Below are 19,303 nucleotides of genomic sequence, written 5' to 3'. Positions count from 1 at the left end.
GAGAATGAAAGACGGCAGAGTCAGGCAGATACCATGTAGCTGCTGAAGGAGAAGGACATCAGAACATTACTGGCAAGCCACAGCCTCGAGGCGATACATAGATTAATAGAAATGGATTAATTTAAGATGTAAGAGCTAGCTAGGAATATGCCTGAGCCATGGACCACAGAATGTTGTGATTAATATTATTAATATTAATGTTGTGGGTAACTATTATTCGAGTTTGGGCTGCTGGGAAACATAAGCACATTCTTTGACCACACACCAACTGGTAATTTACATCACTAAACTACAGTGTTCATAATTCAGAACCTGTTGCTGTTACCACTTGTTGGTTGTTCCTATTCATACCCTTCCAGGTTACATTTGTACTGTCTGGATATGGGCTTCCTACAGATTCAAGGAGGGGCTTTAACATTGTCATCTAGGTTGGCAACTAATACTTTTATCACTTCATAAATGCATATTCTTAGTTTTGTCATCTTTAGCTGTAGAAGGTTGAATTGATAAAAATGTTAAAATATCTCTTTTTATCATGAGCCCATTTTAAAAATTGTTTTAGGCTCAATCTCTTACAAGCATAATATGTATTCAAATCCTTAAAAATAGACACACAGAACTTAGTATAAATTTGCAGCTAGAGTAGCCTTTGGCTATTATATTTCCACCCTTTTTTGTTTTGTTTTGCTTTTTGAGACAGGGTTTCTCTGTAACTTTGGAGCCTGTCCTGGAACTAGCTCTTGTAGACCAGGCTGGCCTTGAACTCACAGAGATCCGTCTGCCTCTGCCTTCCAAGTGCTGGGATTAAAGGCATCACCACCACTGCCTGGCTTATATTTGCACTCCTTTGCCATTGTGAGAAGAAGTTAACTGAAAGGCCAACATGCTGGATGTTCTCTCCTCCCCAAACAATTTCTCAGTGGAAGCTGAAGCCACAACCATGAGATGTTGAGAATATGAGCAGATGGTGACTCTTGAACAGATTCAGGAGGAGCGCTCCTCCTCTGCATTAGCTCACTTCAGTTTCTAGAGATTCTGGCTCTCAACTTTAATATTCCTACCCAGCCACAAGGCATATATGGAGAGTCTATATTCCCATATTTGTTGAGGCTCAAAATGAGCATCCAGAGGCTTTAGCTGCTGCCATTTTGTGTACACCACTGTCACTGTCAAGGTCCTGGAATAAACGCTATGCTGTGACCCGATGGGGTCAGTTTCTGGCCAACTCCTCATTTTCAGGTTCATGCGTACGTTGTCCTTCAGGCAGATTGTTGAGATTTTCTGCTAGCGTCACAGAGCTAAAGGGACTCCAGTAAACAAGCGTATCACATGGATAGCCACGCAGATCAACATGAGGAACCAAGCGTCTGAACTCACACTGCAGGCACATGGATGTTCCATCAAAATGGCCAGAAAAACTACTCATAATGATCACAATAGGAAGAGAACACTGAACACAGAATAGCTAGGTATGGGTTCACAGCTGACAGGAAAGCTGAAGGGGAGAATAGAAAATTACAAAGAACTGGATTAGGAAGGCAGGGGGTAGGCTAAGAACTTCACTGGACATCTGATTGGGATTCAGGCTTAGCAGGTCCAGAAGAGATCACCGAGAAGCCTGGGAAGCTTAGGCAGGGAGGGAGTGTTTGTCATCAGCCAGTGACTCTTTATAGGCAATTAAGAAGGTGGTTCAGACCAGACGGGGAAGGACTCTCCATGTGGCAGCAGGTGGCTCACAGATTTAAAGCCAGCTGTGATCATACTTCACTGCTGAAGCTCAAAGTAGGCTTAGGCTCTGTTCCTATACATTGACTTCCATGGTGACCCCTCCTTCTTAACCTCCTCCCCCATCCCTTTTGTGAGTTTCCTACTCACCAGCGTCCGCTCTGTTGTCTTGATGGTGTGACTGTTCTGATTCTCCCTCAACTCCACCACCTGGCCCTTCTTCCTACTCTGCCATGACTGGCCACAGCTCCCAGCACATCTGTGCCAGATTAGGTTGTATTTGTATGCTTTTATAGATGAGCACAATATTTTTTCTTAAAAGAAAGAAAAATGCAAATAACAAAATTAAGTAGCCCTTCATGGCTTGGGCCCTGTGAGACTTTTTTTTTTTTTTAACAGATAGAGGGGTTGTCTTCATTTTAGACCAAGCTCAAAGAACAGGTATGGAAGTTTCCCTGTGGAGAAACCCTGGTGGATAGCCAGTGGACTTTTCCTGAAATGTAGAAGCTGAAGCTGCCTCATCATAACTGGTTTTCCCTGCCTGTCCTGTTGTGCCTGTCAGGAGAGGAAGTCAGAGACCTAGCAGGTAGGAGAGGAAAAGCAGCAGGAAGGGAAGAAGGATTGGGATAGGGAGGGGACTATGTGAGGAAGAGGTCATTAGCAGGGATGTCTGGCAAAGGGAGGAAGGGTGGGTGGAGGGACTCAAGCCTGAGCGGTGATAGGGTCTAATTCCCTACTTTAGGGCCATCATTGTTCTCTCAGGCATGAGGAACAGAGATACTAGGGGGAGCAGGCAGATGAACTATAGCTCTGGTACTTGGAGCTGAACCCAGCCTGATCCCTAGAGGCTGCCTAGTGGTTTCTGAGGCTGCAAATTCGCACTCTTCTCGCACTGGATGCTGAGAAGTTTGAGGATAGCTTTCTTAGAAGGTGAATTTCTTTCCTGGTTCTGATCTGTCTCCACTTGGATATCTAATGTAAGCTCACATATGTTATGTCCAAACTGGAGCAGCTCCCCAAAAGAACCCCCCCCCCACTTCTGCCTAAGTTATGCCTTGCTCATCTTGGCTCTTCTTATAAGCCCCACATTTACCCTTTATTTCCCAAGGCTCTGAATCTGTTGTGCATTCTAAGTCCCTGGTTCCTCAGGGCTTCAGTCCTATGCCATTCCCTGAACACTTTACCTGGCTTAGACTCTCTGAAGCTTCCCAGTGTCTTGCTTCCCTTCCCCCTGACCACCCAGTAGCCAAAGGATTACTTTAAAAAGAAGCATGGGTTATGACACTTTTACCTCATTTCATGTTTAAGGAAACCCATAGTCTTCATCACACTAGAAGGCCTTTAATGGGGCTCCTGATGATGCCTTGACCCCTTAGCCTTCAGCCCCCTTCAATAATGAACCTCTGTTCTAGGCCTGACCATCCTGCTTACCCACCGGAAATGTCTTCATGCAAGCCCAGCCTTCTTGTAAAATGAAGGCATCCAGAAAAATAAGATCACATTCTGTCTTCCTGCTTCTTAGAGTAGAATGGCATGAACAAACAGCAGGGTCTCAGTAACTAGTAGCTAAGATTAGCTAGTAGTAGGAAATTGATGACCCCCAACATCGGAAGCCCATATTCCAATTGAGAGGCTTGATCCAAGATCCTATTATCTGGGTAGATCCCTCTCCCAGGCCCAACCCTGCTTTGCTGCCTGCAGGAACCAGATCTCGGCATGGGAAGCCCCACCAGACTCCTCACAGACCCTGTTTTCTTCCCTTCCATCCACCTTTTGTCTCCTGGTAAAACCATCCATATAGCCTGTCTCAGAGGATGTTGGAGTAGCTTTTCCAAAGGGCCTTGAGGAAGCAGAAGCAAAAGTCTAGACTCAGTTCAGTAAGAATCTCAGCGCTGTACCCCCGTTTTAGGGGTACAGTAGTGTTAGTGTCTCATCTCCAGCTATATGTGCTGAAGGGAGACAATGATCAGGCAGCATCAGAGCATACCATCCCACACCTCACTCAGAGAATGTGAATCTTTTCCTCCAGCTGTTCAGTGCCCCCACCCTGACCTCCTCCCACTGTTTCCTTGTGACACGCTCAGGCTGCAGGAGTGATGTGGGAGTCCCCTCTGTGTGCTGCCATTGCCATTAATAAATAAAGAAACTGCCTTGGTCTGTTGATAGGGCAGAACTTAGGTAGGCAGGGAAAACCAGACTGAATGCTGGGAGAAATGAAGGCAGAGTCAGGGAGTCGCCATGGACTTGCTGAAACTTTGCTGGTAGGCCACCACCTCATGATGATATAAAGATGAATAGAAATGGGTTAAATTAAGATATAAGAGTTAGCCAATAAGAAACTAGAGCGAATGGGTCAAGCAGTGATTTCATTAATACAGTTTCTGTGTGATTATTTTGGTTTTGGGTGGTCGGGACGAACAAGTGGCCTCCTCCTACAACAGAGGAGTTTGCAGGGGGTGGGGTGGGGGGAGGGCAGCAGACAGGTCTGTATTCCTTTCTCTGTTGTGCTCTAGACAACCAAGAATCCAAGTGTGACAGGGGTCTTTTAGTGCTGTTAGATTGCACACCACCATTTTGCAATATGTGCTTTTGGAGCTCTTGCTCCCTGTGCCCTAGAGCTGGTTTTTCCTGCTGTGTGCCTGTTGCAGGGTGAGAGGAAAAGTAGGCACAGCCAGGGATAGGGTATGGTTTCTGGCCCAACTGTTTAATGCCCAGGAGCACTTGCTTCTTGGGGATTACAATTCCAGTTAGCAAACAACTTGGGGATGTTGGGTAGCTACTAAGAATCTTCCAGCGAGCAGTCACGCTCTATAGATTTTCTCTGTCTAGTTGACTCTCTTGGAGCACCAAATCCAGCTGCCAGGTATGATCAAACCTTTTTCCAACAAAGCACACAGCTGGAAAAACAATCCAAACCAAGTAAAAGGAAAAATTAACTTGTAGTTACATTGGTAGTTGTGAGTCAGAGCCCAGCCTGCACGTTACTCTGCTGACACCAAGTGTTTGTGCAGAGGAACTGACGCAAACTATAATTCCTTCAGGCACCTCTTAGTAACCACTTCAGACCTTAAATTTGTTTCAATAACCAAAGTCCATACCAATGTAAAGTATTCATTTCTATATCATATTCTGTTTATTGTTTTTTTAGAAATTGGCTGTGACTATTAATCATCTATAATCAATCACCTTTAAATGAAAACAAACATTCATAAACAATCATTTTGGGAATTTGGGTGTTGTTTTCTCCAAACGGCTTCCTAATGTTTGTTGGATGAAGTAATTTTAGGGTTCATAGAGACCTTTTTGGAGGGTCTTGTTCCGTCAAACCACAAGACCTCCACAAGGTTATATATCTATACACACACACATATACATGTGTGTGTGTGTTCCTGGGGATTATGTACAGGATCTTGTACATGTTAGACAAACACTTTAACACTGAGCTACAATCCCATTTCTCAGCTTCAATAATTTGTTCTGAGACGTGTCCCACTCTGTTTCCCAGGCTGGCCTTGAACTTACAATCTTTCTATCTCTACTTCCTGAATAGTTAGGGCTACTGGTGCAAACCACTGCATCTGGCTTCATCTGTAATTTTTGGCCAACCATAAACTGACCTCAGTTTAAGCACAAGTGATGGATTACTTACTCCTCTTGGCATATTCGAGAATAGTTGTGATGACCTACAGGAGACCTTAGCCTGCAGCTATGGAAACAAAATCAACAGAAATATACAGCAGATTAGCTAGACCTGTAGTAATTGAGTTATTAGCAGGATCTCCTCGACTCTTCTCTATTTCAACCCCGGTTCCCTCCTTTCCTAGCTTTAGGCAGGCAATGGCTAATGCTGACTAAGGTGGGTCTTTTTGGTGGTGCAGCTGTCTGTAGGTTGCCCCTGCTCCTGTAAGTAATCCTAATACTCATTGATTTGTTTAAAGTGGGGCGGGGGCAGAATCTTTAATCTGTTAGACCTTTCTTTTTGGGGTGAATAAACATTTGGAAATTCACACAATTGCATACCACAGTTCCAGGATGGGCACAATAACTCAGCAAATTTTCAAAGAATTTACTTCCTGCTCTGATAAAAAGCAACTGATACTGGTTCATAGACACTGCAAAGCGCACAAAGATGCAACAAATTTAGAGGAAATTTTGTTCGATGATCTTAACCAATCTCCAGTAAATGCTATCTGGTTACAAGCTTTTTACTTGAATATAGAGGAAATAAGCTGAAAGTAACAATCTATGTGCTACACTTCCTTTTTTGGGTGCCAATTTATAATGAATCTCAAATCTAGCTGTCTCAGTACAGTTTTTGTTTTGATTGGAAACTATACACTTCAGATTGATAACTTTGTAATTGTATAAGCAGTGTTTCCTCTAAGAAATGCTTCCATTCCTGATTGGCATTTACGTTTGTTAACAAGCCTAGATACAACAAGCCTCAATCTCAGAGATTTGACAATCTAGTAGGGGAAAGCGACTAGGCTACAACAAAGCAAGTGTGAAGTTGTCCCTGCCACTGGGACGTCATGCTGGAGGGGGTAAGCTCATACTCCCAGTGAGGGAGAAGTGCTCCATAGGGCCTGGCTTGAGGAGAAGCTCTGTAACAAGGAGAATGGTACCAACCCTAACCCTGGGGCAGACCCCGGACCAGGAAGCTCCCCTCGGTCACGTGCTCCCAACCGTCGCCTCGGAGCAGCCAACGGTCCATGGGTCCCAGACCGTTGGGGCGCAAGTAGCTCGGCAGCAGATGCTCTGAGCAGCTGTAGGCGACATGATCTCCTCCAAGGTGGTGCCCCGAGAGGAGGCTCAGCGGGAGACGCTGTCTGAAGGTCGACTGGAGGCAGAGACCTCCGACGAGGCTGGCCCTAGCTGGGCTGCAGGGCCGCCGTCAGAGCGCCTGCCGCCCCTGGGTCAGGAGGCTCCTCCGCCACGTCGCTGCCACACCGACTGTTTGGAAGCGCCCCTGTCGCGCTCCTTCCAGCGCCTTGGCGCTGCGGTGGGTTCGCACCCCTGGCTGTTCTTGCTTGGGCCTTTGCTGCTGACGGTCGCGCTGGGCACTGGCCTCATCTTCCTGCCCAAGGAGAAGGAGAACCTGGAGGAGCAGTACACGCCGATTGGCAGCCCTGCCAAGGCCGAGCGGCGCTTCGTGCAGGGTCACTTCAGCACCAACGACACGTACCGCTTCTCCGCCTCCAGGACCAGCTCCGAGGCCAACTTCGCGTCCATCCTGGTGGTGTCTCTCACCGACTCGCTCCTGAAGCAGAGGACATTCACAGAGGTGAGCAAGCTGGACAAAGCGGTGCAGGCGCTGAAGGTGGTACAGGAAAACGGACCGCCGATCCTGTACAAAGAGGTGTGCGCCAAGTACAAGACGCTGTGCGTGCCGCCCAACCCTCTGCTGTATGCCTGGCAGCATAACTTGTCATTGGATCTATCAAGCCTCACCTTCCCCATTCATAACATGTCCAACCACTTCATCTACTTGGCGGACTTCTTTGGGGGAAACATCTTGGGCCAATCGGTGGGAAGAAGTCAACGACTTGCCGAGTCCCGAGCGTTGAGGCTGCTGTATTACCTCAAGACCGAAGACCCCGAGGACAGTGAGCGTAGCAAGGCATGGCTGACTCACTTTCTTGACCATTTCAAGGACATGAAGAGCAGTCTGACTTTAGAAGAGACAGAGGTATTCTGAAGGTTAGGGTTTGCAAGGGAGGCCAATAAGGGTGGGAGGGTTGGAGACGAGGTGGCCCTTGAATTAAAGCTGAATATGCTCTGCTATGCTCGGTATGGAATCCCATTGTAACACGGATAGATGAAGTCACAGATCATAAAGCATTGGCATCATTCTGGTCTGTACACGAATCCTGCATCAGGAACTCTGCTTAATATAGAAAATGACTTTCACACGTGGTGTGGGGTTTGGTTTTCTAATTAAGTTACTTGAAAAATATTTTATTGAGCCCATTCTTGTTCCTAGGAGTTCCTACAGCCTGTTTGTGCCCAATGGAATTAAAAGACAAGACTTTTAAGTTCTGTCATGATGGTTAGTTATAGATAAGACACCTAGCTTAGTATTGAAGTATATGTCATCTGTTAAAATTCTGGGCCAGCAAGTCCAATATATAACCCTAGTGAAAGCAAATGCTCACTGGGAAGCCAAGCATTTCTTAAAGAGCTATTGATGCAACTAAAATATGAAAAGACAGCAATCTAGTGAGATGTAGAATATGCCCACAATTTCCCACAGTTGTCAGTGAGGATAAGGTTTTACAGTGTGCATAAAATTCAATTTTGGTTTGTTTATATTTAGGCTTTTTTTTTTAAAACCTGATCTTAGCTAAAATGTAGAGCAACCATTTAAACTTTGCATTTTGAGGGAAAGGTTGGAAAGCACACTGCAGATTTTATGTGAGGCAAACCATTGACTTTTTACAGTGTGGCCATTAACAAGCTGAAGTGTCCAGCAGAGTTTGTAACTTCTGACAGACTCTGGAACTGGGATTGATACCGAGTATTTTTTGGTTGTTGTTGTTGCAGGTAGTCTACTTTACATCCCTTTCAAGGCAGCTGGAGTTTGAGGCAACCTCCAAGACTGTGATTCCTCTGTTCCATCTGGCATACATTTTAATCATACTGTTTGCCGTTGTATCATGTTTCAGGTAAAACTCTCACTCATGATTTACTTATCACTTTCTAATATATTGTGATAAAACATACACAATATACAATATTTCATTGTAACAATTTAGTGATATTAATTCTATCCATACTGTTTATCCATTACAACTATCTGCTTCCTAGGTTTCTCAACACTGCTAATAGATACTCTATTAATTATGCAGTAACCCCCTAAACCCTTCTCCCATAGTCCCAGAAAAACTAACCTATTTTCTATCTCTGAATTTGCCTATCCTAGACTTTTCCTTTCTGTTCTTTATAGCGTACTCAGTCTAAAGAAACGATAACAGATGAACACTTCTGTTATCTATGGTTTTATTTTTCCATAATTTTAAAGATTTCCAGTTATTCAAGTTTTCCCTTTTTAAAGTAGGTGTCTATTGCCGTACATTGCCTTGTCACCTCACTCCGTAAGTTACAATGTTGTACGGCTTTTCTGTCACTTGATAGAAAACCTATACCAAAAGAAACTTATAGAAGAAAGAATTAATTTTGGCTTATGTTTCTCAAGGGATACAGTTTATTATGGAGCAGGGATCTGGCTGATCATATTTCATCCACACATAGGAAACAGAAGGACAACAGGAAGTACCCAGTGATGTACTTTCTCTGGAAAGGCTCCACCTCCTAAAGGTTCCATAGCTTCTTCAAACAGTACCACCAAATGAAGACCAAGTATTCAGGAAAAAAGCCCATGAGGGAAATTTCTCATTAAGACTAATAGTTTATTCCCCTTGTCCCATAAGTTCATGATTATCTTACAATGCAAAATGCATTTAGTCCAACTTTAAACATTCCCACAGTAGTGGCTAGAGAAATGGCTCAGCAGTTAATAGTACCTGGGTTTGGTTCCTAGCACCCCCACACGGTGGCTAACAACTGCTTGTAACCCCACTTCTAGTTGATCTGACCTGCCCTTCTTATCACTGCAAATGTGGTGTAAGATATATACATACAAAATTTAAAAAGTAAGTTCCTATAGTTGTAAGTCTTAGCACTGTTCGAAAGTTCAAATTTTCTTCGTAACTGTGATTTCCTGTTTTTTTAAAAAAACAAATTATATATATATATATGCATATATATATATACAGATACACATACACATATATCTTATAAAATGGGACATAGTATATATTACCCCTCCAAAAATGGAAGTTTGGGGACATAGTAAGGAAATATTAGAGGGAACCAAGACTGAAATCCAGCAGGACAAATGCAAAGGTTTGTAGCTCTGTGTCTGGTAGCTGGGACTTTAGGTTCAGAGGACTTAGTTAGATGCCTCGGCACTTCCAGCTTCGTTGTCAGCAATATCTCTCCTGAACTGCATCCATTCCCTGTATTCAGCTCTCCTTGATACATGCCTTTTGCAGTTTTGACATCTCAAACATCTTGAGGTCTGAAACACAATCTGGGTTTCACTTTTACAAGCTTCACACAGTGGCCTTTCAGGGTCTCTAACATTGGCACACATCGCTTGGCCTCAGTGGCTCTTTGACACTATGGAAAAAGAATGATTTTCTCAATTTTGCATCTTTCTTGTCTACAAAAGTAGTACTATGTGAACAACACTGAGAATTTCAGCTGCCAGTCTGAGATGGGCCCTTGTCTGTTGGCTTGGTTTGTTTCATTTTCTAATTGCTGAGTTGCTTGCAAGTAGATTGTGTGCTACAAACCTTACTCTCTGTTGATAAAAATAGTTTTGTTTCCAATCTAAAGTTTTTCTTTAACTATTATTTTATTTCATATATATGGGTGTTTTCCTGCGCATATGTCTGTGTGCTGTGTACTTGCTTGGTACCCATGGAGGACAGAAGATGTTGTCAGATACCCTAGAACAGAGTTACAGATGGTGTGAGATACTCTGTGGGTGCTGGGAACCAAACCCTGGTCCCCTGGAAGAGCAGCCAGTGCTCTTAACTGCTGAGCCATTTCTCCAGCTCCTTTTTCTAACTCTTTAAAGAGTTTGTTGAGGTCTGAAAAGCTAAGTCCCTCATTACAACCTTTTATGAAAATGATTCTGTGGCGTTTTTCATTTTTCTGCGTATTTATCTGTACACTGAGCAAGTGACATGAAGTTGTCAGCCCTGGTTTAATCTTCTGGAACCACCATTGATTATGCACTTTCCACTGCTTCCAAACAACATTGTTATTGGAACATCATTGGTCACTATTGTATGACATACTTTTCTTGGAAAAACACAACACAATACACACACACCTACTCACCCCAGGAAGGGAGCTCACAATAGATCAAAGTAATGATTGTGCAGAGTTTAAATCTGAAGAACTAATGAGTTTTTAATGGGGTTACTAAAAGTAATATGCGTAAGGGGGGTTACTTATAGGAATAGGGGTGACTTAAAAAGAGCAGCTGGATCACCAGAAAGCACAACTTAACATGGGTGGCCACTCATGAAAGTCGTATCCCTAGAACTTTCTGCATAATTTGCAAGGAAACTGGATAGACTGAGGGTTTTTCTGTGTCTTGACTGGTTAGACTCCTCTCCTAGCAGATCTATGGGAATTTTTACAAGCTTTTGCTTTCCTAGATGTGTGTCTCTGGAGTTTCTTCCTCCTTCCTGGAATAGGAATAGGTGAAGAAATCTTTGCCTATTTGAATGCGACCTTTCCTTTTGTCTTAGAATCTCTGATTTGAATTCCTATTCATCATCCGCACATATAGGGCCCTAACTTGTTTTCTTTTCCCCATAATGTATTTGGAAGTATAGTTGTCACTCACAGTTTTGAAGCAGTTTCTAGCAAGTGAAGTCTAAAACCTGTAGTGTATTGCCAAGGTTTTAAAATGTACTGATGGAGGCAGAGGGATGGTTCTTATAGAGAACCCAGGTTCAGTTCCCAGCATTCACTTGGTGGCTTATGATAAAGCATCCTCTTCTGACCTCTGTGGGAAGAAGGAATGGGCATTATGAACATATAGATATGCAGGCAAAACAAACATACACACAGAAGAAAATAAATCCAAAAATTTTAAAATTTTCTGTTGTCTTGACAAGGAAATAGGTTGGTTGTTCAAAATGTGTTGTACTCCAATTCTTTTCTTTCCTTTTTCAAATTATCAACCTTTCTATAAAGCACACATCATCAAATAGATAAAAATCATGAAAATGATTTTAAACAATGTTTCCATACCTTTAGCACAGTATCTACTGGACTAATTTGAAATTGCAGACTATTTGTACTACGTTTATGTCTAGTTGAAGTCAGGGGTTGGATGGACAAAGAGCTGAATATGTGCTCCATTTCACACACAGCTTGCCCTTGACTGTGCTTTGGATGTGGTTTGAGGGAATCCTAGTTAATGTATTGATAACTTGGTTTTTAGCATTGTGATATTGGGAGACAGTAGAGTCTATGAAAAGTGATAGGGATGCTGTCCTCAGAGAGCACTGGCATGGCACTCATTAGTTCTTGTAACAAAAAGTTGTCATGAAAACAGAAAATCTTTCTCCTAAATCTATTTTCCCATCTTTCCTTTTATTCTCTCCCCCCCCTCTCTCTTTCCTACCACAAAGACATTTACCATGTTATAACACAGTGCGAGGAGCTCTTGCAAAGATGCTGCATCATCCTCTTGGACCTTCAGAATTGTGAACTAAATCAATGGTTTTTATTTTATAAAGTATCAGGCCACCAATTTAAAACATTTAAAATTAATAGTTGCTTTTAAAAAGTAGATTCAACATCTACCTTTTATCATATCTATATCCTCCCTTTTTCTTTTTAGAATAGATTCAATAATCTACCTTTCTATCTTGTCATATTTATATCCCCTTTTTACTTTTAATCCCCCAAAGGAGATCCCTGAGATTACAAAATTTACACCCCAACTCCCAACCCTATGCCAGTTATAATCAACCCCTAATTGATGTCCCTAACCCTGAGGATAAACTTTGTTGAAAGAGGGGGCGTTGTCTTCTAGAATTACTTCCAGCTGTCATGAAAGCCATGTTCTTTCTATGGGATCCTGTAAAAACTAAAATGATGGGAGCTGGAGAAATGGCTCAGAGGTTAAGAGCATTGCCTGCTCTTCCAAAGGTCCTGAGTTCAGTTCCCAGCAACCACATGGTGGCTCACAACCATCTGTAATGGAGTCTGGTGCCCTCTTCTGGCCTGCAGACATACACACAGACAGAATATTGTATACATAATAAATAAATATTTAAAAAAAACTAAAATGATGGTTAAATTTCAAGAGTACTGTCTGGTATAATTGCAAATAGTCTCTGAGTAGTGGGTAGGGTTTTTCTGAAGTTCTCGTTTGAAATTCTGGCAATAACGTTGTAAGAAGGTGCATCATTTCAGCTGACCAAGTTGGAATCATTTTGAGCAGCTGGTACCCAAAACTGATCTTAAAGTAGCATTATCAACATCATGATGTCATAACAGCCAGATTAAATCATTGTTGTAGGACCCCCATCTTCTTCCTGGAAACTTCAAAGAATACTGCAGGAAAATTTATTGTTCATCATTATTATTCATATAGACATATATTCAATGAAAGGTATGATAGAGACAGAAATATTTATGGAGAAAAGTAAAATCTTTCCTAAATTCTTTCTTCTGTCTGTCCCATACCAGATGGCTCTATATGAGACAGAAACTCCGAATTTTTCTTTTAACAACATGCTTGGATTTAGAGATGGATAGTCATTGTTCAACTCCAAAGCCAACTTTGATTTTTAAGTGATTTATGCTTCTGTTATACTGAGAAGTGAATATATATGTAATGAAATTTTACCTTGTAAAGGATATGGTACCATAAGTCAGATTTCTCTTTGCTTGTTGATTCTTTCTGGATAGCTATGTTTTCTTCTTTCGGCATCTAAATGTCCAAAGTCTCTTGACTTTTTGAAGATGAGTATTTTTCTGCAAAGACAAGAACAGAATCTGCCCCAACCCTTATGAGGGTTTCTTACCACTTATATGATTGTAATCTCTGTGGATGAACTGTTATTTTTATGTCTCAGAGATTTCTCTTTTTCAAACTGAATTTTTATTAATTTTGATGATATCCATAGCTCTTCTTCTCCTGTAGAAACAAGAGAGAAACCCCTTCCCCAGTCTCCTGGTTTCTGTTGAAATAGGAGCGGCGGGGCAGTGTCCCCAGCACCCGGCCGCCCACAAGGCTAGCTCTAGCTTATGCCCCAAAATAATTACACCGAAACTGTATTCTTTTAAACACCGCTTGGCCCATTTCTATCTAGCCTCTTCTAGGCTAGCTCTCGCACCTGGACTAGCCCATTTCTAATAATCTGCTGTAGCCCATGAGCTGGTTTACCAGGAATGATCTTAACCTGCATCTGCCTGGAGTGGGAGAATCATGGTGACTCTCTGACTCAGCTTCTTTCTCCCAGCATTCTGTTCTGTTTACTCCACCCACCTATGTTTTAACCTATGAGGGCCAAGCAGTTTCTTTATTGCTTAACCAATGAAATCAACAGATAGAAAGATGACCCTCCTCCATCAGGTTTCCATTCTGAAGTCAACACATTCTTGAAATACACTGGCTGATTTAATTCAAATTTTTTTTCTATTATCCAATCTCTCTGCTGTTGTTTCTTTCTCATTAGTGATAAGAAAATTCAAGGTTAATAAAGCATTATACAATCTATTTCTGGAAGTATTTTTCTATCCCTTTCTGTTTGTTTAGCATGTACTTTATAGTTCAATTTGATTTTTCTATAACTGCCTGACCTGAGGGATTGTTTGATGTACCTGTAATATGTATATATTTATATATGTATATATGCATATGTATGGATATGAGATATGTAGATGACAGATATAAAAATTATCACCCTAGAGGCTTTTGCCATGGTGTCTAAGTCAACAACCAATTGGTCTGATTTCAGTATGAAAGCTGCCATCACAAGTTTTTATTTTTCTCTCTAAACTTACAGGTTGGACTGTGTAAGAAACAAAATGTGGGTAGCAGTCTCTGGAGTGTTTTGTGTTGCCTTGTCAGTGGTGAGTGGCTTTGGCTTGATGCTGCACATTGGAGTCCCTTTTGTGATCATAGTTGCAAATTCACCATTTCTTATTCTTGGTGAGTAAAACAAAATATGAAGCTGTGTTGAGCCTGTAGGTATGCGGGGTGAAAAAGGGAACACATTTGTGTAGAAAGCTCAAGCAACTGGAAGAACAAATTGGATTATCTATCTTCAGAGTTGGAAAAATATAGTATCCCAGACAAATAGAAAGGAGAATGGACTTTAGTTTACACTGAAAATATGCAAGAAGTATTTTGTATCAAGGGATACACACTAAATTTAAAAAAGTTTTTCTCTAGATTAATCAGTACTAGCAAGATTATTTTGGAATGTCGTGTGTAAATGAGTACTCAAGAGTTTGCTGTAGAAAAAATATAAATTGGTTTGTATTCCCCAAGTTTATAGCAAAAAATTATAGAGCAACAATTTCAGTTCTATAAAATTTATTTGATACATGTAATTGATCATAAGAACAAATGGGTTTACTTTGGTGTGTTTTAGAATAAGAAAATATTGAAAGCAACTTGATCCCATATCAATATGGCGTTTGTCAAATCAAACATATTAAAAATGGAAACCGTATTTGACCTTTTAAAAAAGACATATAATGAATTAAATGAAAATTTGTCATTATGAATCAAGATACATGCAATAGATAATTTCATGGGTATAGCTGCATAGAACAAATTCTAGATGAATTTTTTTTAAATATTTATTTATTTATTTATTTATTATGTATACAATATTCTGTCTGTGTGTATGTCTGCAGGCCAGAAGAGGGCATCAGACCTCATTCCAGATGGTTGTGAGCCACCATGTGGTTGCCGGGAATTGAACTCAGGACCTTTGGAAGAGCAGGCAATGCTCTTAACCACTGAGCCATCTCTCCAGCCCCTCTAGATGAATTTTTAAAATGTGTTTTCAAGCCAGGCGATGGTGGCGCACGCCTTTAATCCCAGCACTTGGGAGGCAGAGGCAGGCGGATATCTGTGAGTTCGAGACCAGCCTGGTCTACAGAGCTAGTTCCAGGACAGGCTCGAAAGCCACAGAGAAACCCTGTCTTGAAAAACCAAAAAAAAAAAAAAAAAAAAAAAAATTAAAAAAAGAAAAAGATGTTGTAATAGGAGTGGCAGGCCTGCGTCCCCAGCACCCCGGCTGCCTGGCTAGCTTATGCCCTGAAATAACAACACACAAATTGTATTCATTTAAACATTGCTTGGCCCTTTAGCTCTAGCCCTTACTGGCTAATTCTGATATCCCGATCAACCCATCTCTAATAATCTGTGAGCCCTGGTCTTACTGGGAAGATTCTAGCCTACATCCATCTTGGGTCGGTGCTTCATCGCGTGCGTCTGCCCGGGAGAGAGGAGCATGGTGTCTCTCTGAGCTCACTTCCTCTTCCTCCCAGCATTCTGTTCTGTTTACTCCTCCCACCTATGTTTTAACCTATGAGGGCCAAGCAGTTTCTTTATTGCTTAACCAATGAAATCAACAGATTGATATATGACACTCCCACATCAAAAAGAGTAAAATGTGTTTTAAGAATTTTTCTTGCAAGGGTGATTATAGTTTTTTTGTATTGCTGTTTTTAAATTTTATTTTACAGTAAGTATGCATGTCAAACTATGCAATTTGAGAGAAATCAGTTTTTCCCCTATAAATAGATGGGTTTATATTGCACATCAGTTTAGCCTGCTCTTAAGATTACACTTCCATGTTGTTGAAATAGGAGCGGCAGGGCTGCGTCCCGGGCACCCGGCCGCCCCCACGGCTAGCTTTACCCGAAATAATTACACGGAAACTGTATTCTTTTAAATACCGCTTGGCCCATTTCTATCTAGCCTCTTCTAGGCTAGCTCTCGCACCTGGATTAGCCCATTTCTAATAATCTGCTGTAGCCCATGAGCTGGCTTACCAGGAATGATCTTAACCTGCATCTGCCTGGAGTGGGAGAACCATGGCAACTCCCTGACTCAGCTTCTTTCTTCCAGCATTCCGTTCTGTTTACTCCGCCTACCTAAGGGTTGGCCTATCAAATGGGTCTAGGCAGTTTCTTTATTAATAAGAAATCACTCCCACATCACCATGTTCATACAGTCAGCCACTGTGCCCATAGTCATCAACAACTAGGTTGATGTCTTTATTGTAAGCCAGTTTGTACTCACTGTATTCATACGGTCTATATCCATAGGAGTGTAAGTATAGATTTGTAAAGAGTATATGTAATTCTAGCAACTCAGTAACTGTGAGGAGAATTTCTGAACAAATTTCCATAAGTAATAAAATCAGGTTTTAAACACCCAAGAGTTACCACTGCATTCCATTCCATTATTAGTTTTTAGTGCCTCTGATTGTTTCCTCTGTTCAGTTGCTGGTTATGGGGTGCTACCATACAGTATATGACAGCCCCTCTACCTTTGCGCAACTTCCTACCTCAATTATATCTGAACTACAGGCCAGCTTGTAATTTTCAGTATTCTCCTAACCTTAACTTGTAACCAATGAAAAAGAAGTAAAGATCAGCATTGCAGTCCCAAACCTGCTGTTAAATAAACATGGAAATTAAAAGCACACATGACTGCAAGCGGTCTCCACTTCAGTCTAATGCTGGAGAGAAGTCATTGGTAGCTGGCTCAGACTGTCTAGTCTCCCTGCTTTTGCATCTTCATTCTTTACACTATTAATGTAAAAGCTCTCAAACATTCTTCAGTTTTGTTTCAAGCCAACCATGAAATGGCACCATGGAAAGGACTCCAAAGATTCACTTTTGCACACCTTTCTCATCTCAGGACCAAAGAAACATTCTGTCCAACAGAGACACTAGATTTGTGTGTATGCCTAATAAAAATGGCACAACTTGGATGGCCTTATGCTTACTTGCAAAAACATTTGCCAACTCCCACAGAATGTCTGATGGATGTGTTTGTGTATTAGTTGAAATGACTCACGGGATCAAAGACAGATTGCTGGTGCTGTTTCAACTGGTATGCAATCAGGTAGATGTCCCCCTTTTATCACGAAGACACCCTGGGTAAACACTAGGGAGTGTTCTGTGTACTAACTAGCAGCATAGGTATGTACAAAGCTAAGACCTATTACAGAGGAAAGAGTGACAAATTTTGTCATAAATTCAGAAGCAGACTGAGAAGATGGTGTTGAAACAGAGATTTTCAAGACAAGTAATAAAAAATGCTTGGTTGTTTTAATATTTAATGTGTATTATTAATATATAGAAAGATCTGTTCTTTTGTTATAGGTGTTGGGGTTGATGACATGTTTATCATGATTTCTGCCTGGCAGAAGACCAGCCTCATGGAAAGCATAAGAGAACGACTCTCCAATTCATATTCAAAGGTGGCAGTGTCCATTACAATCACCACCCTCACCAATGTCCTTGCTTTTTATACGGGAATCAGCAGCTCTTTTAGGTCTGTACAGTATTTTTGCATCTATACAGGAACAACTCTGCTCTTTTGCTATTTTTATAATATCACCTGCTTTGGAGCAATTATGGCTCTGGATGGTAAAAGAGAGGTTGCGTGCTTCCGCTGGCTAGAAAAGCCAGACCCAAAATATGCCTCATTCAAAAAATCCTGCTGTGTCCCATTTGGTTCAACCCCAGAGGAGAATGGGGAAGATAAGCATCCAATGAATTTGTTCTTTAGAGACTATTTTGGCCCTTTCCTCACAACTTCTAAAGCCAAGTTTTTTGTAGTGCTGGTATACATTTTCTACATCATAAGCAGTATATATGGATGTTTCCAAGTGCAGGAAGGGTTAGATCTTCGGAACCTTGCTAGTGATGATTCCTACATCACACCATATTTTAATGTTGAGGAAGATTATTTTTCAGACTATGGTCCAAGGGTTATGGTCATAGTCACTGAGAGTGTTAACTACTGGGATGGTGAAGTAAGGCAGAAGCTGGACAACTGTATGGTGAAATTTGAAGAAAATGACTATATAGACAAAAATCTCACAGAGTTTTGGTTGAAAGCATATATTCAATATATGAATAACAGTAGAAAGGATCCTAATGACAAGAATACATTTATGAATAATATTTCAGGTTTTTTAAAAGTTTCCCCTGTTTTTACATATGATGTTAATATTTCCTCATCAAATGAGATCATTGCCTCCAGAGGCTTCATTCAGACTGTAGGGGTTTCTTCATCAAGCAGTAAGAAGAGAATGTTACTAGAGTTACGAGGCATAGCTGAGAACTGTGAGGTTCCCTTGATGGTGTATAACCAGGCATTCATCTATTTTGACCAGTATGCTGCGATAATAGAAAACACTGTTCGGAATGTCATGGTTGCATCAACAGCTATGCTCATTGTCTCCCTGTTGCTAATTCCTCACCCAGTGTGCTCCTTGTGGGTTACTTTTGCTATTGCATCTGTGATTGTGGGGGTGACTGGTTTCATGGCATTCTGGAATGTTAATCTTGATTCCATATCCATGATTAATCTTGTTATTTGTATAGGGTTTTCTTTTGATTTTTCTGCACACATTTCCTATGCATTTGTTTCCAGTTCTGAGACCTCAGTAAATAAAAAGTCAATTGAGGCGTTATATATGCTAGGCTATCCAGTGTTGCAAAGTGCAATTTCAACAATAATAGGGGTGTGTGTTTTATCTGCAGCTAAAGCTTACATCTTCAGGACATTTTTTAAGATTATGTTTCTTGTTATGTTTTTTGGGGCCGCTCATGGCCTAATTTTTATTCCAGTATTCTTAACCTTTTTTTGAAAGTTTGTTTCAATACACGGTAAATAGCCCTAACCAGTTAGAGAATTCCTGATGACCTGAATCCAGTCTGATTGCAAAATGTACTCATTAAGACTAGTCAATAGAAAAAGAGAGAGATGAATTAGAAGAGG

General features: G+C 41.3%; 1 protein-coding gene across 1 annotated transcript; it reads left to right on the top strand.

The window, feature by feature from the left end:
- Positions 1-6,502: 6,502 nt before the first annotated feature.
- Positions 6,503-19,172, top strand: LOC121445404 (patched domain-containing protein 3). Its single transcript, XM_041647540.1, has 4 exons — positions 6,503-7,414; positions 8,269-8,390; positions 14,331-14,476; positions 17,677-19,172. The coding sequence occupies exons 1-4, from the start codon at positions 6,503-6,505 to the stop codon at positions 19,170-19,172; spliced, it is 2,676 nt and encodes an 891-aa protein (XP_041503474.1).
- Positions 19,173-19,303: the final 131 nt, after the last annotated feature.

The sequence above is a fragment of the Microtus oregoni genome, unplaced genomic scaffold (genome assembly GCF_018167655.1).
Source record: "Microtus oregoni isolate MIOR12 unplaced genomic scaffold, Mior012 000184F_ref0000333, whole genome shotgun sequence".
In the NCBI taxonomy this organism is placed as follows: Eukaryota; Metazoa; Chordata; class Mammalia; order Rodentia; family Cricetidae; genus Microtus; species Microtus oregoni.
The sequence above is the reverse complement of the archived record's forward strand: the minus strand, read 5'-3'. Positions and strand labels throughout refer to the sequence as shown.